This window comes from Lethenteron reissneri, chromosome 67, assembly GCF_015708825.2.
Source record: "Lethenteron reissneri isolate LAM-NWPU_2019-01 chromosome 67, ASM1570882v1, whole genome shotgun sequence".
Classification (NCBI taxonomy): domain Eukaryota; kingdom Metazoa; phylum Chordata; class Hyperoartia; order Petromyzontiformes; family Petromyzontidae; genus Lethenteron; species Lethenteron reissneri.
The window spans coordinates 2,927,631-2,946,315 of NC_083845.1; the positions used below are offsets into that span (position 1 = coordinate 2,927,631).

Here is an 18,685-nt window from a genome sequence, read left to right on the forward strand (position 1 = left end):
TCTCACACTCCCTCACTCACCATCACACTCCCTCACTCACCATCACACTCCCTCTCTCACCATCACACTCCCTCTCTCACACTCCCTCACTCACCATCACACTCCCTCTCTCACACTCCCTCACCATCACACTCCCTCACTCACCATCACACTCCCTCACTCACCATCACACTCCCTCTCTCACACTCCCTCACTCACCATCACACTCCCTCTCTCACACTCCCTCACTCACCATCACACTCCCTCACTCACACTCCCTCTTTCCCCATCACACTCCCTCTCTCACACTCCCTCACTCACCATCACACTCCCTCACTCACACTCCCTCACTCACCATCACACTCCCTCACTCACACTCCCTCACTCACCATCACACTCCCTCACTCACCATCACACTCCCTCACTCACACTCCCTCTCTCACCATCACGCTCTGATCCCTCAACCCCTGCCCAACTTACCCCTCCCATACAATCTCCCACCCCCCCATCCCCCACCCCCCCCCCCCCCGTGCCGCAGGACTGCTTCGTGGTGATCCTCTGCCCGTCGGAGATGGACCCGCAGGTTCGCCACGTCCTGCAGATCCCCATGTGGTACCAGCGCGTCATCTACGTGCAAGGCTCGGCGCTCAAGGACCAGGACCTGGCACGCGCCAAGTACGGGAGGCCACCCCCCCAACCCCTCCCCTCAACCCCCTCCCCCCAACCCCCTCCCCCAAACCCCAACCCCCTCCCCCCACCCCCCCAAAAATCTCCCCCCACCCCCCCAAACATCTCCCCCACCCCCCCAAACATCTCCCCCCCACCCCCCCAATCCCCTCCCCCCACCCCCAACCTCTCCCCCCTAACCCCTCCCCCCACCCCACCAACCCCTCCCCCCACCCCCTAACCCCCCCACCCCCCCAAACCCCTTCCCACCCCCCAACCGCTCCCCCCCAACCCCTCCCCCACCCCCCCAAACGCTCCCCCCAACCCCACCGCCGAGTGGTGCACCCCGCCCTCCCTCTCGCTGCACCGCTCGCTGTCACCCCGGCCACGCAGAGCCAGAGACTCGCTGTGGGGCCCGCCTGGGTGGTTTCCATGGGTGGGTGTGTGGGTGGTGGGTGTGTGTGTGGGTGTGTGTGTGGGTGGGTGGCTGGGTGTGTGGCTGGGTGTGTGGGTGGATGGGTGTGTGTGTGGCTGGGTGTGTGGCTGGGTGTGTGGCTGGGTATGTGTGTGGATGTGTGACTGGTGGGTGGGTGTGTGGGTGTGTGACTGGGTGGGTGGGTGTGTGGGTGGGTGGCTGGGTGGGTGGGTGTGTGGGTGTGTGGGTGGGTTGCTGGGTGTGTGGGTGGGTGTGTGGGTGGGTGGGTGTGTGTGTGGCTAGGTGGGTGGGTGTGTGGGTGGGTGTGTAGGTGGGTGTGTGGGTGGGTGGGTGTGTGGGTGTGTGGCTGGGTGCGTGTGTGGCTGGGTGGGTGGGTGTGTGGGTGGGTGTGTGGGTGGGTGTGTGGGTAGAGTGGTGGGTGTGTGGGTGGCTGGATGGGTGGGTGGGTTTGCAGGTGTGTGGCTGGGTGTGTGTGTGGCTAGGTGGGTGGCTGGGTGGGTGGCTGGGTGTGTGGCTGGATGGGTGGGTGGGTTTGCGGGTGTGTGGCTAGGTGTGTGTGTGGCTGGGTGGGTGGCTGGGTGTGTGGGTGTGTGGGTGGCTGGGTGTGTGGGTGGCTGGGTGTGTGGGTGTGTGGGTGTGTGGGTGTGTGGATGTGTGGGTGGGTGGGTGGCTGGATGGGTGGGTGGGTGTGTGGGTGGGTGTGTGGGTGGGTGGGTGTGTGGGGTGGCTGGGTGGGTGGCTGGATGGGTGGGTGTGTGGGTGGGTGTGTGCGTGGGTGTGTGGGTGGGTGTGTGGGTGGGTGGGTGTGTGGGTGGGTGTGTGTGTGTGTGGCTGGGTGGGTGGCTGGATGGGTGGGTGGGTTTGCAGGTGTGTGGCTAGGTGTGTGTGTGGCTGGGTGGGTGGCTGGATGGGTGTGTGGCTGGGTGGGTGTGTGGTTGGGTGGGTGTGTGGCTAGGTGGGTGGGTGGCTGGGTGGGTGGGTGGGAATGCATTGTAGCAGAGAGTGAATTCACGTTCCTTCGCTCACGCCGATCTCGCATCGACAACAACGACATCGGGTGGCGTGAGTGCATTCGTGTCTGTGTGTCTCTGCATGATTCTCCGTGTCTGTGTGTCTCTGTGTGTGTCTCCGTGTGTGTGTCTCTGCGTGTGTCTCCGTGTCTGTGTGTCTCTGAATGCGTCTCCGTGTCTGTGTCTCTGCAGGTGTCTCCGTGTCTGTGTCTCTGCATGATTCTCCGTGTCTGTGTGTCTCTGTGTGTGTCTCCGTGTGTGTGTCTCTGCGTGTGTCTCCGTGTCTGTGTGTCTCTGAATGCGTCTCCGTGTCTGTGTCTCTGCAGGTGTCTCCGTGTCTGTGTGTCTCTGCATGAGTCACCGTGTCTGTGTGTCTCTGCATGTGTCTGTGTGTCTCTGCATGTGTCTCTGCATGTGTCTCCGGGTCTGTGTGTCTCTGCGTGTGTCTCCGTGTCTGCGTGTCTCTGCATGAGTCTCCGTGTCTGTGTGTCTCTGCAAGTGTCTCTGTGTCTGTGTGTCTCTGCGTGTGTCTGTGTGTTTGTGTGTCTCTGCATGAGTCTCCGTGTCTGTGTGTCTCTGCAAGTGTCTCCGTGTCTGTGTGTCTCTGCGTGTGTCTGTGTGTCTGTGTGTCTCTGCAGGTGTCTCCGTGTCTGTGTGTCTCTGCAGGTGTCTCCGTGTCTGTGTGTCTCTGCGTGTGTCTCTGCGTGTGTCTCCGTGTCTGTGTGTCTCTGCGTATGTCTCCGTGTGTCTCTGCGTGTGTCTCCGTGTCTGTGTGTCTCTGCGTGTGTCTCCGTGTCTGTGTGTCCATCTCCACGTCTCCGTGTGTCTCCGTGCCGCTGCGTGGGACAATCAACACGGGTTCGTCCTTCTTCTTCCTAGCGTTGTTCCCGCTGTGGCGCAGGGTCCGCTTTTCGGCATTGTCTTCTCCATTTGGCTCGGTCCAGGGCATCTTCAGGGGATGCGTTGACCGTCTTCATGTCTTCCTTTATTCGGTCCATCCATCGCTTCTTCGGACGTCCGCGTGGACGGCGGCCCTCTGGCTCAATACGCACGGCAGTCTTGGCCACTGATGACTCTTCACTTCGCATCACATGGCCGTACCACCGAAGCCTTGCCTCAAGCATCTTGTCCGCAATGGGGGCCACACCAAGTCGCTTCCGAACGTCTTCGTTCCTGACACAATCCCATCGAGTGAGCCCGAGGCTCCATCTGAGCATCCTCATCTCTAGGTGTGGAGAGCTTGTTCGTCCGTTATCTTTTAAAATCGTTCTCCCAAGTGCCAAAGTCGTCGTCATTCTGAACGGAATGGGCGTCCCACCGGCTGTGTTGTCCCACCGGCTGTGTTGTCCCACCGGCTGTGTTGTCCCACCGGCTGTGTTGTCCCACCTGCTGTGTTGTCCCGCGGCGGCTGCAGGATCGACAGCGCCCAGGTGTGCTTCGTGCTGACCAGCCGCAACGAGGATCGCATCGCCGCGGTGAGCACCGCCTCCCGGTAGGGGGGGGCAGGGTGGGAGCCGCTCGTGATCCGTGATGTCCGTCACGCGTGCGCGTGTGTGTGTAGCGGGTCAGTTTCGAACCGCGGTGTCTCCGAGTTGTTTTGCCGCTCGCTGTGTCCGGCATCGGCCGACCCTCTTGTGGAGTCTCCGCAGAGCCGCGTGACGCGAGTCGGGCCGGGGCAGAGCCCCTGTGTGAGGGGGGCAGCGGTGAGACGCAATGGACGCTCAGGTCGCAGCGTCTCAATGCCAGCCGCATCTTCAGATGCTTGGTGGGCGGTGGGGGGGTTGCAGGGAAGAAAGGCAAAGGGGCCGTCCATAAATGACGTCACGCACCTAGGGGGGAGGGGCGTCAGACATTTGTGACGATGTGTGACGATGTGTGACGAGGGTGGGGGGGGTTTGAAAAATGTGACGTCGCATCAAAATGCGCAACTTTAAATAAATATAGACAACACGTTCTACTTAATTAAATAGACATTTTAATACAAGTTTCTCCTACAACATCAGAGTGCAGCGCCACATTAAATACGCACTACAATGACAATAGTTTAAAGCGATTTGAAGCATGTTTTATTATTTTGGGGGGGGGGGGGGCAGAGCTTTGTGACGTCATATTTCAGGGGGTTTGACTTTTTGTGACGCCGTGTGACGATGGGGGGGGGGGTCAAAAATCGTCCAAAATCGAGTGACGTCATTTATGGACGGCCCCAAAAGCCACTGATGCAGATGAAAACAATCGGGGAGGGGGGGTCTTAAGTCTCGACCTGAACCAGGACGGCAGGGCCTCAACCACGCCGAGTTCAAGAGGAGGAGGAGGAGGTGGGGGATAATTCCAGACAGCAGGAGCAGAACGCGAGAGGGAGCGACCTCCTCCCGTGGAACGAATGAGGTTGACGTGAGCGGAGCTGCTCCGTGAGGTCCCTCCTAGTGGGTCGGCCAAACACCTTCGAGGTCACCGGAGCCTCCTTTAGGCGGAGGTGCAGGCTACTTTGCCTCCCGCCTTCACCCTGTACCCGCGGTGTGCGTACATCAGGGGTGGTCTGGCCCTGCCAAGGCAACCGCAGGCGGGACTCGAAATTCAATAAATCTCGGAGCAAACCTCGAAAATCAGTTGCGAGTAGCAACATCATCAATGCCAGCTAACATCGCTCGCCTCGCCAAAGAGAAGCAGTTCCAGCCATCGCATTAGGGGCGAGTTAATTAAATGTTTGACCAAATATAACGGGCTAATTTTTAATTTGATCATTTTGTACGGCCCCGCGAATGATGGTCTAAATATCCAAATGGACCTTGGCAGAAAAAAGGTTCCCCACCCCCTGGCATTAAGAAACCCTTACTCCTGCAGGACCAGCAAACCATCCTGCGGGCGTGGGCCGTGAAAGACTTTGCGCCGGGCTGCCCACTCTACGTGCAGATCCTGAGACCCGAAAACAAGTTCCACGTCAAGTTCGCGGGTGCGTGCCTCGACAGTGGATGGTGTGCGCGTTGTGTGCGTGGGGCTTCATTCGCTCTGTACGTAGCCAACTGTGCTAAGCGGAGGTGCAGTGTTGAGTCTATGGGAAGTGTTGAGTCTATTGTGCAGTGTTGAGTCTCTGGGCAGTGTTAAGTCTATGGGCAGTGTTGAGTCTATGGGCAGTGTTGAGTCTATGGGTAGTGTTGAGTCTATGGGTAGTGTTGAGTCTATGGGTAGTGTTGAGTCTATGGGTAGTGTTGAGTCTATGGGCAGTGTTGAGTCTATGGGCAGTGTTGAGTCTATGGGCAGTGTTGAGTCTATGGGCAGTGTTGAGTCTATGGATATGGGCAGTGTTGAGTCTATGGGCAGTGTTGAGTCTATGGGCAGTGTTGAGTCTATGGGCAGTGTTGAGTCTATGGGCAGTATGTACGTGTGTGTGTTGAATTTATTTGGCACTGTACGTAGCCAGACACATCCGATCTGCCCGGTCCGTGTGGGCTGCAACGAACTCTCCGTCTGTGCGTGCGGGCAGACCACGTGGTGTGCGAGGAGGAGTTCAAGTACGCGCTGCTGGCGCTCAACTGCGTGTGCCCCGCCACGTCCACGCTCATGACGCTGCTGCTGCACACGTCCCGCGGCCAGTGAGTGATCGCGAGCGCGCCGGCCGCGTGTTCGCACCAAAAAACATCCCCCAGTGCCGGGGGACGATCGCCCTGCGCATCGCTCACTGGGGGATTCACCCGGCGGTGACGGCGATGGTGGTGGCAGCGGGAGCATCACCCCCCCCCTCCCCACCATTCTGCGAAAAATAAACTCGGCAGGACCCTCCTGTAAAGGAGTCTTGAGACTCGGCGAGGCTCGTCAGGGTGAGCAAGCGGTAATAGTAGTAGTTGGCGAAGAACGCTGCCTTCTTTGAAAAATCTCGTTACAATAAATAATGCACAATGGAGACGAGGCTTAAAATAAAGCTGTCTCTGGTGTGGATCAATCAGTTTCAAGGACAATGCATATATATTATCAGTGTTTTTCGTTTGAATTCTGACCACAAGCATTGTGGTTAATGCAGACATGATTCCTTGTAAAAGGATGCAGTTTGGTGTTTTAACATCTTAACACCTGTTTTATTGCCAGAAAAAAGGGGAAAACCTATTCTCATATTTTGGTACTGGCAAAGGAGATCCCATGATGGGTAAAGCACAGTGCCGTGATCACGCGCTTGGTGCGCAACGCAGGCAGAACAAAGACCGAGGCGCCTGGGTAGCATCTAGAAGCATCCAGCAGCATCCCGGCGGCTCGTGTGGCGATGCTTCGCCTGGGCAGCCATACGACCGCTCCTTCCCACTCGCGCTGCGACGCAGTTCCTTTCGCTCGATCGCGTTACAGGCGACCACCGCACCTGCAAAGTAATTTGTTTCCTGGACGATGTTCGCAAGCGGAGCCGTCGTAAGTCGAACCCTTATCTCCCATAGGGCTCAATGTTATAAGATGGGTACTCTTAGGTTTTTTCGGTAAAGTCACGTAGGTAAAAATAAAAATAAAAAATAAATAATAGAAGTAATAATATGAATAAAATAATAAATCACGACGTTTCGGAGGCAACACAAGTCTCCGTCATCAGGAGGGACCGTCACAGCTAAATTTACTGCATCAAGTGAGGCAAAATTCCAAGAGACAAGCCCTTAAATACAAGTTAAGGGGGGAGGGGCTTATCTGAATGTAGTAACCAGGGAATGGAACGTGGAGGTGGTGGGCGGGGCTACAAGAGAAATTGGCGAACGTCGACCTGTGCAAGAGAACAATCGGTGTACCTCGACCTAAACCGGTGTTGGCTGAAAATCCAAATACAAAAAAGCAGTACTGTTAAACGCTGGGGATGTCAACACTCGGTAAAGTAGAAAAGTACCTGTCAAATAAGATGTGACAAATATGTGTAGTTAAATCTTTACTACATGGTTAATAACATCTTTCCAATAATTACTCAGTTTGTACCCATCATCACGGTTGAAGTTATGTCTGTGTTTGTATATCTGGATGGCTTCGTGTACAAACCTTTGATGGTAGACAGAAGGTTTGCAGAGTACCTTGGTGTCAGAAAAGACACTATCATGAGAGCCCACAGCGTTGTAGCAATGATCGGCAACGGCGGAAGACTCAATTTTGCCATGTTTCAGATCTGACTTGTGCTCGCGGACACGATTGGAGACATGACGTTTCGTTTCCCCAATGTAACAAAGTTATAAGATGGGGTTCCGTTCCTGGAAACCCGTTACGTGCCGTTAGAAATACCAAAATTGACCACGAAATTGAATGGAAGTCACCCTAACAAACATTTATCGCAACTTAACGTAACTTTTACAAACATTTATTAAGTAAAAAACAAACACATTTGAAAATCCTCAAGTACTTTTCTGCACGTGCGTCACATTTCTTCTTCTCGGACGCAGTAGTGAAAGGCGACAATGTTTCAGAAGTTGAAGAAAATTTAGAAAGAAGTCAAAAGTGTCGAGAAAGAGACGCCGCTGCGTTCACTCTCGGCGCAGACGGTCGGGCTACACCGTAGACACGCATACGACGGAAGAGCAAAGCAGTACCATCAGGCGACGAGTCTGCAGCACGACATATCGCCTGTACACTACACTATACACTACACTACACTACTAAACACTACTACTATACACTACACTACTATATACTATACTACACTACTACTATACACTATACTATACACAGGCACACTCGTCGCCAATCGACTCGGCGTCGGTAGCAGTCTCGAGGCGGCCGTAGATGCGAGTTTTGGTCGGTGCTGTGGGGGGCGTCTTACTGATGATATAGAAAGGTCGCAAGTCGAGGCGTCGTTAAGTCGAGGGTCACCAGTGTAATGGGTTCCTGAGACACTTGTAGAGGTAACTTCTTTATTACGATACCACACTCCAACAGTCCTGATACTCTTAGGTTTTTTGGTTTTTTCGGTAAAGTCACGTAAGTGACTTTACCGAAAAAACCTAAGAATATGAATCCTTGCAGTCACGAAAGCTTCAAATCTAGAATTAAAGTCCTGATACTCTGTTACAGCCTAGGGACACAGCCTAGGGACACAGCCTAGGGACACAGCCTACTCTGGCTACGCTCTCGGGTCCTCCGGCTACGCTCTCGGGTCCTCCGGCTACAACTACCCTAGGGGAGGCTACCTGACCCGACCCAGCCAAGGTACGGGTCTAGACTCTGGCTTCCTCGGAACTCGCCCTTACAAGGGCGTAGAGCCGGGAGTCCCAGAGTCCCAGCGCTGGCCCGCACAGCGTCCCGGCCCTTTCAAGGACAAGCGGGGCGAGGGGATCCAGGGTCCTAAGCTGGCTGGTCTTGGGTCTTGAGTTGCGACTGGTCCCGATCGGCAGGGGAGGTCCCCTTTGATGCCCCTTTGCCCATCGAGGGGTGGCGTTACGTGGGATCGTAGATCCCCCGCAGCCCACCCCGTTGGTGGCGCCGAGGGGATTAGCTGTCTGGGGTCCCCATCGAGGGGTGGCGTTGTGTAGGATCGTAGATCCCCCGCAGCCCCCCCCCTTGGCGGTACGCGGCACCCTTGCAGATGGACCTCATCTCCCACTGCCGGTAAGCGTGGCCCATCTACGGCACTACACCAGCATATCCGATTCGCATCCACGTTACGAAGAAATGTGTTCCCTAACACATTCGTCGCGTTGTACCCAATTTTTGCGTCATGAAAACAACATGCGGCGTTGTCGGAGAACAGACCGCAGTATATCGTGGGACATTTTTGCCATCATATCAAAGTATGAAAAGAATAGTTTTTAACCCTTTTGAGCAACACAACGGGCGGTGTTGAGATGTTCAAACACCAAATAGACAATTTTTTCAAGGCGTCAATTCTGCATTGATCACACACGGCACTTATGGTGAACATGTAAATAAACATGCTCTGATCATATAAGCATGTAATGGGACCTCCCTTGCCAGTATTTCTTTTTTTTTACCGATAAATTTCATTGTTTTTCTGTGTGTCTGTATGCGTTTTGGCCGAAACTTGCGAAGAATTTGGCTCGCAAACCATGGGGTTCACGTTTTAAAGAAGTAGCCAGGCATCACGCCATAAGCCCGTGCTGAGCCAGTGCTATTCCGATTTCGCGTCCGTCACCTTCAAAGTAGTTTGATTCGCGATTTTGTGCTATTTCCGTTACTTATTGCGTGCTCGACCCTACCAACTCACACGCGTTCGGTGGGGGTCAGGGGGGGATTCTCTTTCGTGTAGACACTGCGAAGGGGAACACACACAGATTGACAGCTCCCTTCAAACATTTATTATCATGATTGTTTACTCATTACAAATTCCATTTTATAGGTTACATTTAATGACAGGGATTAACCAATGTTTATGAAGAATAGCCTTTTTCTGTAATCTTGATGCATAAGCAACCACGCAATATCACTGTACAGGGGCAAACCAATAGATATACTAAATTACGTCTTCATTCTATCATATTAACAATTGCCCACTCAGTAGGGGGGTTTGGGCAGTGACGTGATGTCAATTACGCTTGATTGGTGCGCATCTGCTCATAGTTAGAGTCAGGTGAGGTTCATTTTGTATTTGTTTACTTTCATTTATTTGCCGATCTTGCTCGCGGCAAATGTTTGCAACCAAAATGGCGGAACACCCTCGCAGTCGCTCCTAATTACTTATACTGGTAGGAAACCTCCTGGTTACACCAGCCCACAGGGGATTATTGTGTCCGTCCGTCGTGCAGGGAGGGGCTGGGTGGGGAGGGAGGGACTGGGTGGGGAGGGGGGGAGTGGGGCTGGGTGGGGAGGGTGGGGCTAGGTGGGGTGGGGAGGCGCTAGGTGGGTGGGGAGGGGCTGGGTGGGGAGGGGCTGGGTGGGGAGGGGAGGGTGGGGAGGGGCTGGGTGGGGAGGGTGGGGCTGGGTGGGGGGTGGGAGGGTTGGGGCTGGGTGGGGAGGGGCTGGGTGGGGAGGGGCTGGTCACCCCGTGGTACCCTTATAAAACGTTTAACCTACTCACGCCGGCTTGTGCCCGCCCTCACAGTCGGGCATATTTGCGGAATACACCACGCCGCCGTTGACCCTGCAGGCCATTGACCGAGCAACCCAACGTTCCTACCAGCTCCCTCCACAGGAATGTGTTTATACACGCGTGCATTTCCCCTTTCCCTAGCTTCTTTCGCTAAAGTCACGCACATACAAAACTATTATTTACAAACTTATTTAGTCTATATTAAAGTTCGAGTGTGCGTATGTACGTCCATGTGTGCGTGTGAGTCCATATATGGGTGTGCGTTGTGTCTGTGCGAGTCCGTGTGTGCGTGAATCAATGTGTCTGCAAGTCAATGTGTGTGTGTGACAGTCGCTGTGTTTGTTTGTGTATGTCCATGTGTGTGTGTGCGGTGTGTGTCAGTCGATGTGTGTGTGTAAGTCCATGTGTGTTTGTTAGTCGATATGTGTGTGTGTAAGTCCATATGTGTGTGCGTAGTTCCATGTGCGTTTGTAAGTCGATATGTGTGTGTGTGACTCTATGTATGTGTGTGTGTTTAAGTCCATGTGTGTGTGTAAGTCGATGTGTGTGTGCGTAAGTCCATGTGTGATTAGTCGATATGTGTGTGTGTAAGTCCGTATGTTTGTGTGTGTGTAGTTACATGTGTGTGTTATTCTACGTGTGTGTGTGTGCGTCGATATGTGAGTGTGTAAGTCGATGTGTGTGTGAGTCGATAAGTCAATGTGTCTGTGTGCGTCGATGTGTGTGTGCGTAAGTCGATGTGTGTGGGTCGATATATGTGTGTGAGTCGATATGTGTGTGTGAGTCGATGTGTGTGTGTGTACGTCCGTGTGTGTGTGTGGTGTGTGTGTATGTGTAAAGTAGTAACTCGGCGGGAGACGTCTTCACGGGTAGCACACTCCTTTTTATTGACACCAAACTGTTACATGGGTGACTAACACTCACCCAGCCCCTTGGGTGACTAACACCCACTCAGCCCCTTGGGTGACTAACACCCACTCAGCTCCACGGGTGACTAACACCCACTTAGCTACACGGGTGACTAACACCCACTCAGCTACACGGGTGACTAACACCCACTTAGCTACTCGGGTGACTAACACCCACTCAGCTACTCGGGTGACTAACACCCACTCAGCTACTCGGGTGACTAACACCCACTCAGCTATACTGACACGGGCTCTTACGCCCCGTAGCCTTCCGGAACACACCCGGCTGGGGTGTCCGTCTCGGCTCTGGGTACCACCGTCCCGACCCACGCGGGCGTCGGACTACGGGTTCCCCAGTCTCGGCTCCGAGCCACACAGGGCCCCGGTCCCGACAAGGACAGCGGGACTAGGGGTCTCGGGCCACTACCTCCTCCACTCCGTCTTCGGTCTTCAACTGGTTAACACTGACCACGAGTGCTCTCGCGCGTCTCCCTTTATACCCCTCCTGCGGACGTCGCAGAGAGCACCCATCTTATTGACCAATCACTGCGCGCGCTGGCTACGATCCTCTTTTCCCCGATTGTATCAGCGCGCCTCACCACCGGCGTGCGCGTTCATACCACGCCCACATCGCGTGCCCAACCCCGCGCCCCGTGATCCATCACTGTCGGCGCACGTCAACACCACCACTACATATGCAACTAATATTTAACAATTAAGTTAGTAATTTTTACAATAATAATGTGTGTATCTAAGTCCATGTGTGTGTGTGAGTCGATGTGCGTGTCTGCGTCGATGTGTGTGTGTAAGTCGATGTGTGTCGGAGTCGATGTATGTGTGTGAGTAAATGTGTGTGTGTATGAGAGTCGATGTGTCTGTGTGTGGGTCGATGTGTGTGTGTGTACGTTGTCGTCCGGTTAACCTGTACCCCGCTGACCTAACCCCCGTCCCACCTTGCCTCGCCCCCACCCCCGTCCTTATCCCCCCCCCCCCCCAGAGAGGGGCGACAGTCCCACGACCCCTGGCAGCGGATGTACGGGCGGTGCTCAGGGAACGAGATCTACCACATCCAGCTGTCGGACAGCAAGTTCCTGCGCGAGTACGAGGGCAAGAGCTTCACGTACGCCGCCTTCCACGCGCACAAGAAGTAATGCAGGCGTTTCGTTTTCTCTCTCTATCTCTCACGGTGGTGAGATGTTAACTACTTCACCTGGTATACAGGAGGTCGTGGGTTCAATCCCCACTCTGACGCCTGTTGTATATTTGGAGTTGAGTGTCTCTCTATCTCTCTCTCAAAATCATCACAGTGATGAGGAGATGTTAACTATATTGCCTGGTTTGAAGGAGGTGATGCGTTCGATACCGACCCTGACGATGCCTGCTGTTGTAATAATGAACGTGCACGTAAGAAATCCAGGATTAGTTTCCCACCTGGGCGACACTGAAAGGGCCCAGATCCTCTCCCCGTCAAGTGGCGAGATGTTAACTCCCTCGCCTGGTACGCAGGAGGTCGTGAATTCGATCCTGACCCTGCCGCGCCTACTGCTTTATATTTTTAGTTTGCACTGTCTAATTTTCACTGTTGTCGCATGGATTTTTTTCTAATTTCACCTCCATGAGATGTATATGGCGCCTTTGCCAAGGCGCTTTACAGCAATTATAAAGTTGTACATTGCATGACAATAATTTGAAATGAAGAATTGGTGTATTGTGAGTGTTGGTGTAGTTTTGATGCAGTAAAACAAAAGGGATTGATAAGGAGGGGTTGGGATAGGCCTGGGCGTAGTTTGAGGGGGGTGGGGCGACAGCAAACTGGGCCCTCCAGTTTTTTGCCCTCCACGTTTAGAATCCACGTGCTGTAAATTACCACGTGGTGACGATGACGACAAGCCACTTCCGTCGAGCTGTCATTTGTGATCGCCAGGTCGCTTGTGAAAAAGAGCTACGCAGCTCAGTCGAGGCCTTAGCTGGTTAAAGAGAAAGAGTGTCACAGTTTTCATTGCTTTCCTAACTGCGATGACATCGGACTGCAACGGAATCGCCGATCGTCTAGACCAGCGGTCTTCACTACATTTTCAGAGGCCGGGGTCACTGTCGCCGATAAGACATCTTCAGTCGTGAGATGTGAAGAGGGCTGCCACACCATCCCAAACTATTGGGGATTTGACAGCAGCATGATAACGGTGATGATGATGGGGGCTATTCTCACTCTGTTGTGTATTGTCACGGGGGGACCGCACGCTAGGGGCCGCACTAAAGGCCACCAGGGACCGCCGGTCGCCCGCTGCGGGCCTCGCAATGAAGAACGCTGCCCGAGATAGTTGCCAATCACGAGAGGCAGGCGGTTGCTCGCATATCACGCGGCGCAACGGTGACCCAGTGGGACTCACTCGATCGGCGGTGCGCTTAGCCATCTCAGTCGGCGCAGTCACTCGCCGGAATCCTAATCCCGATTCCGCGCTCGAACCTCGACTCTGCAGGTTGAGTCCATACAAGCCGGTGGTGTCCACTCAAAATCAGATCGACTGCCCTCAACAGAAGCGATGTCGTAGACACCTCGATTGGTGCTTCGCAAGACCGGCGCCATACGGCCAACGCGGGGGGGGGGGGGGGGGGTTTGTTGTTTGCCGAGGTCGGGAGTCAAACCGTGGTCACCGGGGGGTTACCGGTGGGAGGTGCGTGGCCACCACCTCCCCGCGGATTTTAGATCAAGTCAAATATTCGCTGGCATGGTTTATTCCCTCTGTGTGACGTGTGGCCTGGCTGCCGAGAGCCGATTAACAGAAATCTCGGATTAGTTTCCCACTCCGGTGACACTGAAAGAGGCCAGCTCCTCTCCCCCCCTGCCCCACCCCCCTCCGTAATAAACTCTTGGCGAACGTGGCGTATACCAGGTCTCACGGTGGCTAGGAGATGTTTACTCCATCGCCTGGTGTACAGGAGGTCGGTGGGGTCGATCCCAACCCTAACGCCTGCTACATACTTGGAGTTTGGGTGTCTCTCTCTCTGTGGTCGCGTGGATTTTCCTCCGGGTCCTCCGGGTTTCCCCCTCCACATTTATAATCAACGTCACTACGCGTTTAGAGTGATTTGGCGACTGCTATGAATTTCCACGTGATGATGATGATAAGCCGCCAACGTTGCTGAGCTCTCGTTAATGGCCAGGTCGCTTCTGAAAAAGAGCTACATGGCTCAGTGGGCGCCTTACTTGGTAAACTGATTCTTCCACCTAGCTGATCACTGTTACAACACTGTGGGCTCTCATGATATTGTCTTTTCCGAGACCAAGGTGCTCTGCAAACCTTCTGGCTACCATCAAAGGTTTGTGCATGAAGCCATCCAAATATACAAACATAGACATAACTTCAACCGTGACGATGGGTACAAATTGAGCAATCATTGGAAATATGTTATTAACCATCTTATTTGACAGGTACTAGTCTATTTTACCGAGTTGTTGACATCCACCGCGTTTAACAGTGCTGCTATTGTTTGGTTTTGGAAGCCAACATCGGCCGTAATCCCTGTGGAGGTGCTTCACTTGGACCTCCCCTTCTAGCCCCGCCCCCCCACCCTCCCAGTCCCTGACTGCCACATTTAGATAAGCTCCTCCCCCCTCCCCTTAACCAGTATATAAGATCTTGTCTCTTGGATTTCTCTTTACTTGAAACAGTAATTTAGCTGTGATGGTTCCACCTGAAGACGGAGACTTGTGTTGCCTCCGAAACGTCGTGATTTAATTTAGTTGTTTTTCATTTATTACTATTATTATTTTTTACCTACGTGACTTTACCGAAAAAACCTAAGAGTATGAATCCTTGCAGTCACGAAAGCTTCAAATCTAAAATAAAAATAGTTTTTGTAGTTTAGAGTGCGCTGATTGCGACGATTGTTCACGCTCACGCTCATTGACTTTCGTCAAAGGCTTTTCACCGTTCGCTCCGTCCGTCCGTCTGTGTGTACGTCTGGAACGGGTTGGTGGGTGTGTGGGAGGAAGGGGTGGTCACGATAGCTCTGGTGAAGTCCATCCGATCTGAGATGAAACTCTGGTGGCAAGTTTGCGTCGCTAGCGAGGACCCATCCTAAGAGGAACCCGGACACGTTCATCGTGGGGGGGGGGTCACTTTCGCAGAGATGGTCGGACCTGTACGCTGCTCTCGTGCAAAGTTGAACGATTCTGGCTCATCGCCTGATGAAGCTGGTTGTAATCTCTAGCGACGCATCACGCTTCGAATTGCAAACGTTGCCGAGGGTTTGTAAATGTTGCCGGGTTATTACTCTCCCAATGCACCGCTTAGTGCTGTAGTATCAACTAAACGGCGCGTTTTGTTTACTTGACAAATCTTACTGCGGTTGGCCGTGTCGGGCGGTGGCGGGCGGCGGGGTTGACAATGCATTCATCCACACGCGATCCAACCCAACAAACAAAAAGACCTTCATCATGTCGTGCTGGCGGTGGCTGTGGTGGCGGTAGATATGGCGTGTGCCTGATCGGCGTGCGGCGCGACGGGGGCTCCACGCGTCTCAACCCGGGCCAGCGCCACCTGCTCTCCGCCGCCGACATCTGCTTCTACATCAGCATCACCAAGGAGGAGAACTCGGCGCTCTTCGTCCGGCATGCCGGCGGCGGCGGCAGCGGCGCCAACAAGGCGGGGGGCTCTGGCCCCGTGGGCAACGCGCCCAACGGGCACCTATCCGGGCACCCGTTGGGGCACCCGCCCGGGCCACCCCGTGAGAGTGACGGCAGGGAGTTTGCTGCCACGATCGGTGAGGCGACGCTATTGGGATCGTCGGTGGGGGACGGTGGTTGTTGGATGGCGGTGGGGGGGTCTGAGTGGGGTGGGGGGGACAGTTGTCTAAACGTGGACACTTGAACAAACTAGTCGAGAGTTGAGAAATGTGGTTTGTTAATTGTTGTTGTTTTTTGCGATCACAATCGCTTTACCCAGGAAAGCCTCACCGAGTCTCAAGACTCTTTGGTCAGGAGGGTGCTGCTCACGTGTTTCGCAGTAGGGAGGGCGGAGGCGACGATGTTGCCACTGCTGCTGCTGGGTGTAATAATAAGGGGCGCAACGGTGGCTAGGAGATGTTAACTACCTCGCCCGGTATACAGGAGGTCGTGGGTTCGATCCCGACCCTCACGCCCGCTGCTGCTGTATATATGGAGTTTGCGTGCCTCTCTCCCCTTGGTCACGTAGATTTTTTTCTGGGTCCTCCAGTTTGTTACTCTAAACATGCGTTTAGAGTATTTGGCTGCAATGCATTTCCAGAAGATGAGCCACTTCGTTGAGCTATCATTTGTGGCCATGATCATTTTTGGTCAGAGATATAGAGCGCAGTGGGTATTACCTGGTTAAACCAATTTTGTTTATATTTCTAGTTAGTTTTATTAACACGTCCGGGCACAAAAGTGTTTCATAATGCGCATTCGTGTGCGCGCGTGTGATACTTACCACGTTGGTTTTTTTTGGTGGTGGTGGTGGTGTCATCATCTGCCGGCCGCGCTCCGACCGTGCGCCTCGCCCAGGCTCCGTGTCGCTGGACCTGCGGACCCTCATGGAGCGCCGCTGCTCGTCCTCGTCGGCCGGCCACGCCGTGGGGCCGTGTGGCCCCGGGGGGGCCGCCGGGCCCGGCGGCGGCGGCGGCATCTGGATGTCCATGTCGGAGGGTCGCCGCTGCTCCATCGCCCCGGTGCTCGAACTGCCCGACCCCAACGGAGCTGAGCTGCCCTCTGACCTCCTGGAGGACGACGAGGAGGACGACGACGCGATGACCTGCGATGACGAGGACTCTCCGGGCACTGCGTGAGATGTCGCACGTCGTCGTCGTTGTTGTCATCATCGTCATCGTTGTCATCATCATCATCGTTTCCACGACCTCCTGTATAGTTAATATCCAGCCACCGTGGCGTCTTCATGAGGATCAATTAACTATATAACCAGTTTTAATGAGGACCAGTTAATTCAATAACTAGTATTAATTATATTCTTGGTTCTTTCGGAAAAGTCACGTAGAAGGGAAATAATAAAATAATACAAATATAAAACAATTTTATTGTTTCGATTTAAAGCTTTCGTGACTGCAGGGATTCATCTTCTTGGTTCTTTCGGTAAAGTCACGTAGAAGGGAAGTAATAAAATAATAAAAATAAAACATAATAAAACAATTCTCACGACGTTTCGGCCACAACGCAAGCAGCCGTCCTCAGGTGATAACCAGGTCCGTCGAGGCGACAGAGTCTGAATGAAACAGCACACGGGCTTGGAGCATATATATAAGCTGGGCGCATTGACAAAGGAATTTGCATATCAACAGGAATTTAGCATATTTATGGGAAATGCAGGAATGTAATTAGTACTGCATATGCATGTGCATTATGCAGGATTAACAGCATCAAAGGGAGCTGCAGTTACTGCTGCTGCAGTAGTTGCTGCTGCTGCTGCAGTTTCTGCTGCTGCTGCAGTTGCTGCTGCTGCTGCAGTTGCTGCTGCTGCTGCACTTGCTGCTGCTGCTGCACTTGCTGCTGCTGCTGCAGTTGCTGCTGCTGCTGCACTTGCTGCTGCTGCTGCAGTTGCTGCCTTATCCATTTTAATATAACACTATGTATTATTCTACCCACCCTAATGTGTATCATACTGCTATATGTTTACTGTACAATTACGACACCATACATTACTCTGCACACTGCACGATGCCAGTGAGTGGAACGGTGACTTTCAGACCGCGTTCCATTCACTGGCATGGTGCAGTGTGCAGAGTAATGTATGGTGTCGTAATTGTACAGTAAACATATAGCAGTATGATACACATTAGGGTGGGTAGAATAATACATAGTGTTATATTAAAATGGATAAGGCAGCAACTGCAGCAGCAGCAGCAAGTGCAGCAGCAGCAGCAACTGCAGCAGCAGCAGCAAGTGCAGCAGCAGCAGCAAGTGCAGCAGCAGCAGCAACTGCAGCAGCAGCAGCAACTGCAGCAGCAGCAGAAACTGCAGCAGCAGCAGCAACTACTGCAGCAGCAGTAACTGCAGCTCCCTTTGATGCTGTTAATCCTGCATAATGCACATGCATATGCAGTACTAATCACATTCCTGCATTTGCCACAAATATGCTAAATTCCTTTTGATATGCAAATTCATTTGTCAATGCGCCCAGCTTATATATATGCTCCAAGCTCGTGTGCTGTTTCATTCAGACTCTGTCGCCTCGACGGACCTGGTTTTCACCTGAGGACGGCTGCTTGCGTTGTGGCCGAAACGTCGTGAGAATTGTTTTATTATGTTTTATTTTTATTATTTTATTACTTCCCTTCTACGTGACTTTACCGAAAGAACCAAGAAGATGAATTTTATTGTTATTTTATTAGTCACGAAATCTTTAAATCAAATATTAGTATTAATTAGTCTTGATTGAAAGCTTTCGTGACTGCAGGAATTCATATTCTTCGTTCTTTGGGTAAAGTCACGTAGAAGGGAAATAATAAAATAATAAAAATAAAACCGAGCTGTCGGAAAGACAGCTCGGTTTCTTCACCTGAGGACGGCTGCTTGCGTTGTTGCCAAAACGTCGTGAGAATTTTATTTTATTATTTGTATTTTTATAATTTTATTATTTCCCTTATACGTAACTTGACCGAAAGAACCAAGAATATCATCATCGTTGTCATCATTGTTATCGTCGTCGTTGTCATCATC

General features: G+C 53.0%; 1 protein-coding gene across 1 annotated transcript in view; it reads left to right on the forward strand.

Moving 5' to 3' along the window:
- Nucleotides 1-18,685, forward strand: part of LOC133360217 (potassium channel subfamily T member 1-like) — a 65,203-nt gene that overhangs the window by 26,725 nt on the left and 19,793 nt on the right. The window contains exons 12-18 of the mRNA XM_061578850.1: nucleotides 518-654; nucleotides 3,506-3,566; nucleotides 4,933-5,041; nucleotides 5,573-5,681; nucleotides 11,990-12,139; nucleotides 15,467-15,759; nucleotides 16,520-16,796. Of these exons, the coding sequence (XP_061434834.1) occupies nucleotides 518-654; nucleotides 3,506-3,566; nucleotides 4,933-5,041; nucleotides 5,573-5,681; nucleotides 11,990-12,139; nucleotides 15,467-15,759; nucleotides 16,520-16,796 (1,136 nt within the window). The remainder of the gene's footprint in view (nucleotides 1-517; nucleotides 655-3,505; nucleotides 3,567-4,932; nucleotides 5,042-5,572; nucleotides 5,682-11,989; nucleotides 12,140-15,466; nucleotides 15,760-16,519; nucleotides 16,797-18,685) is intronic.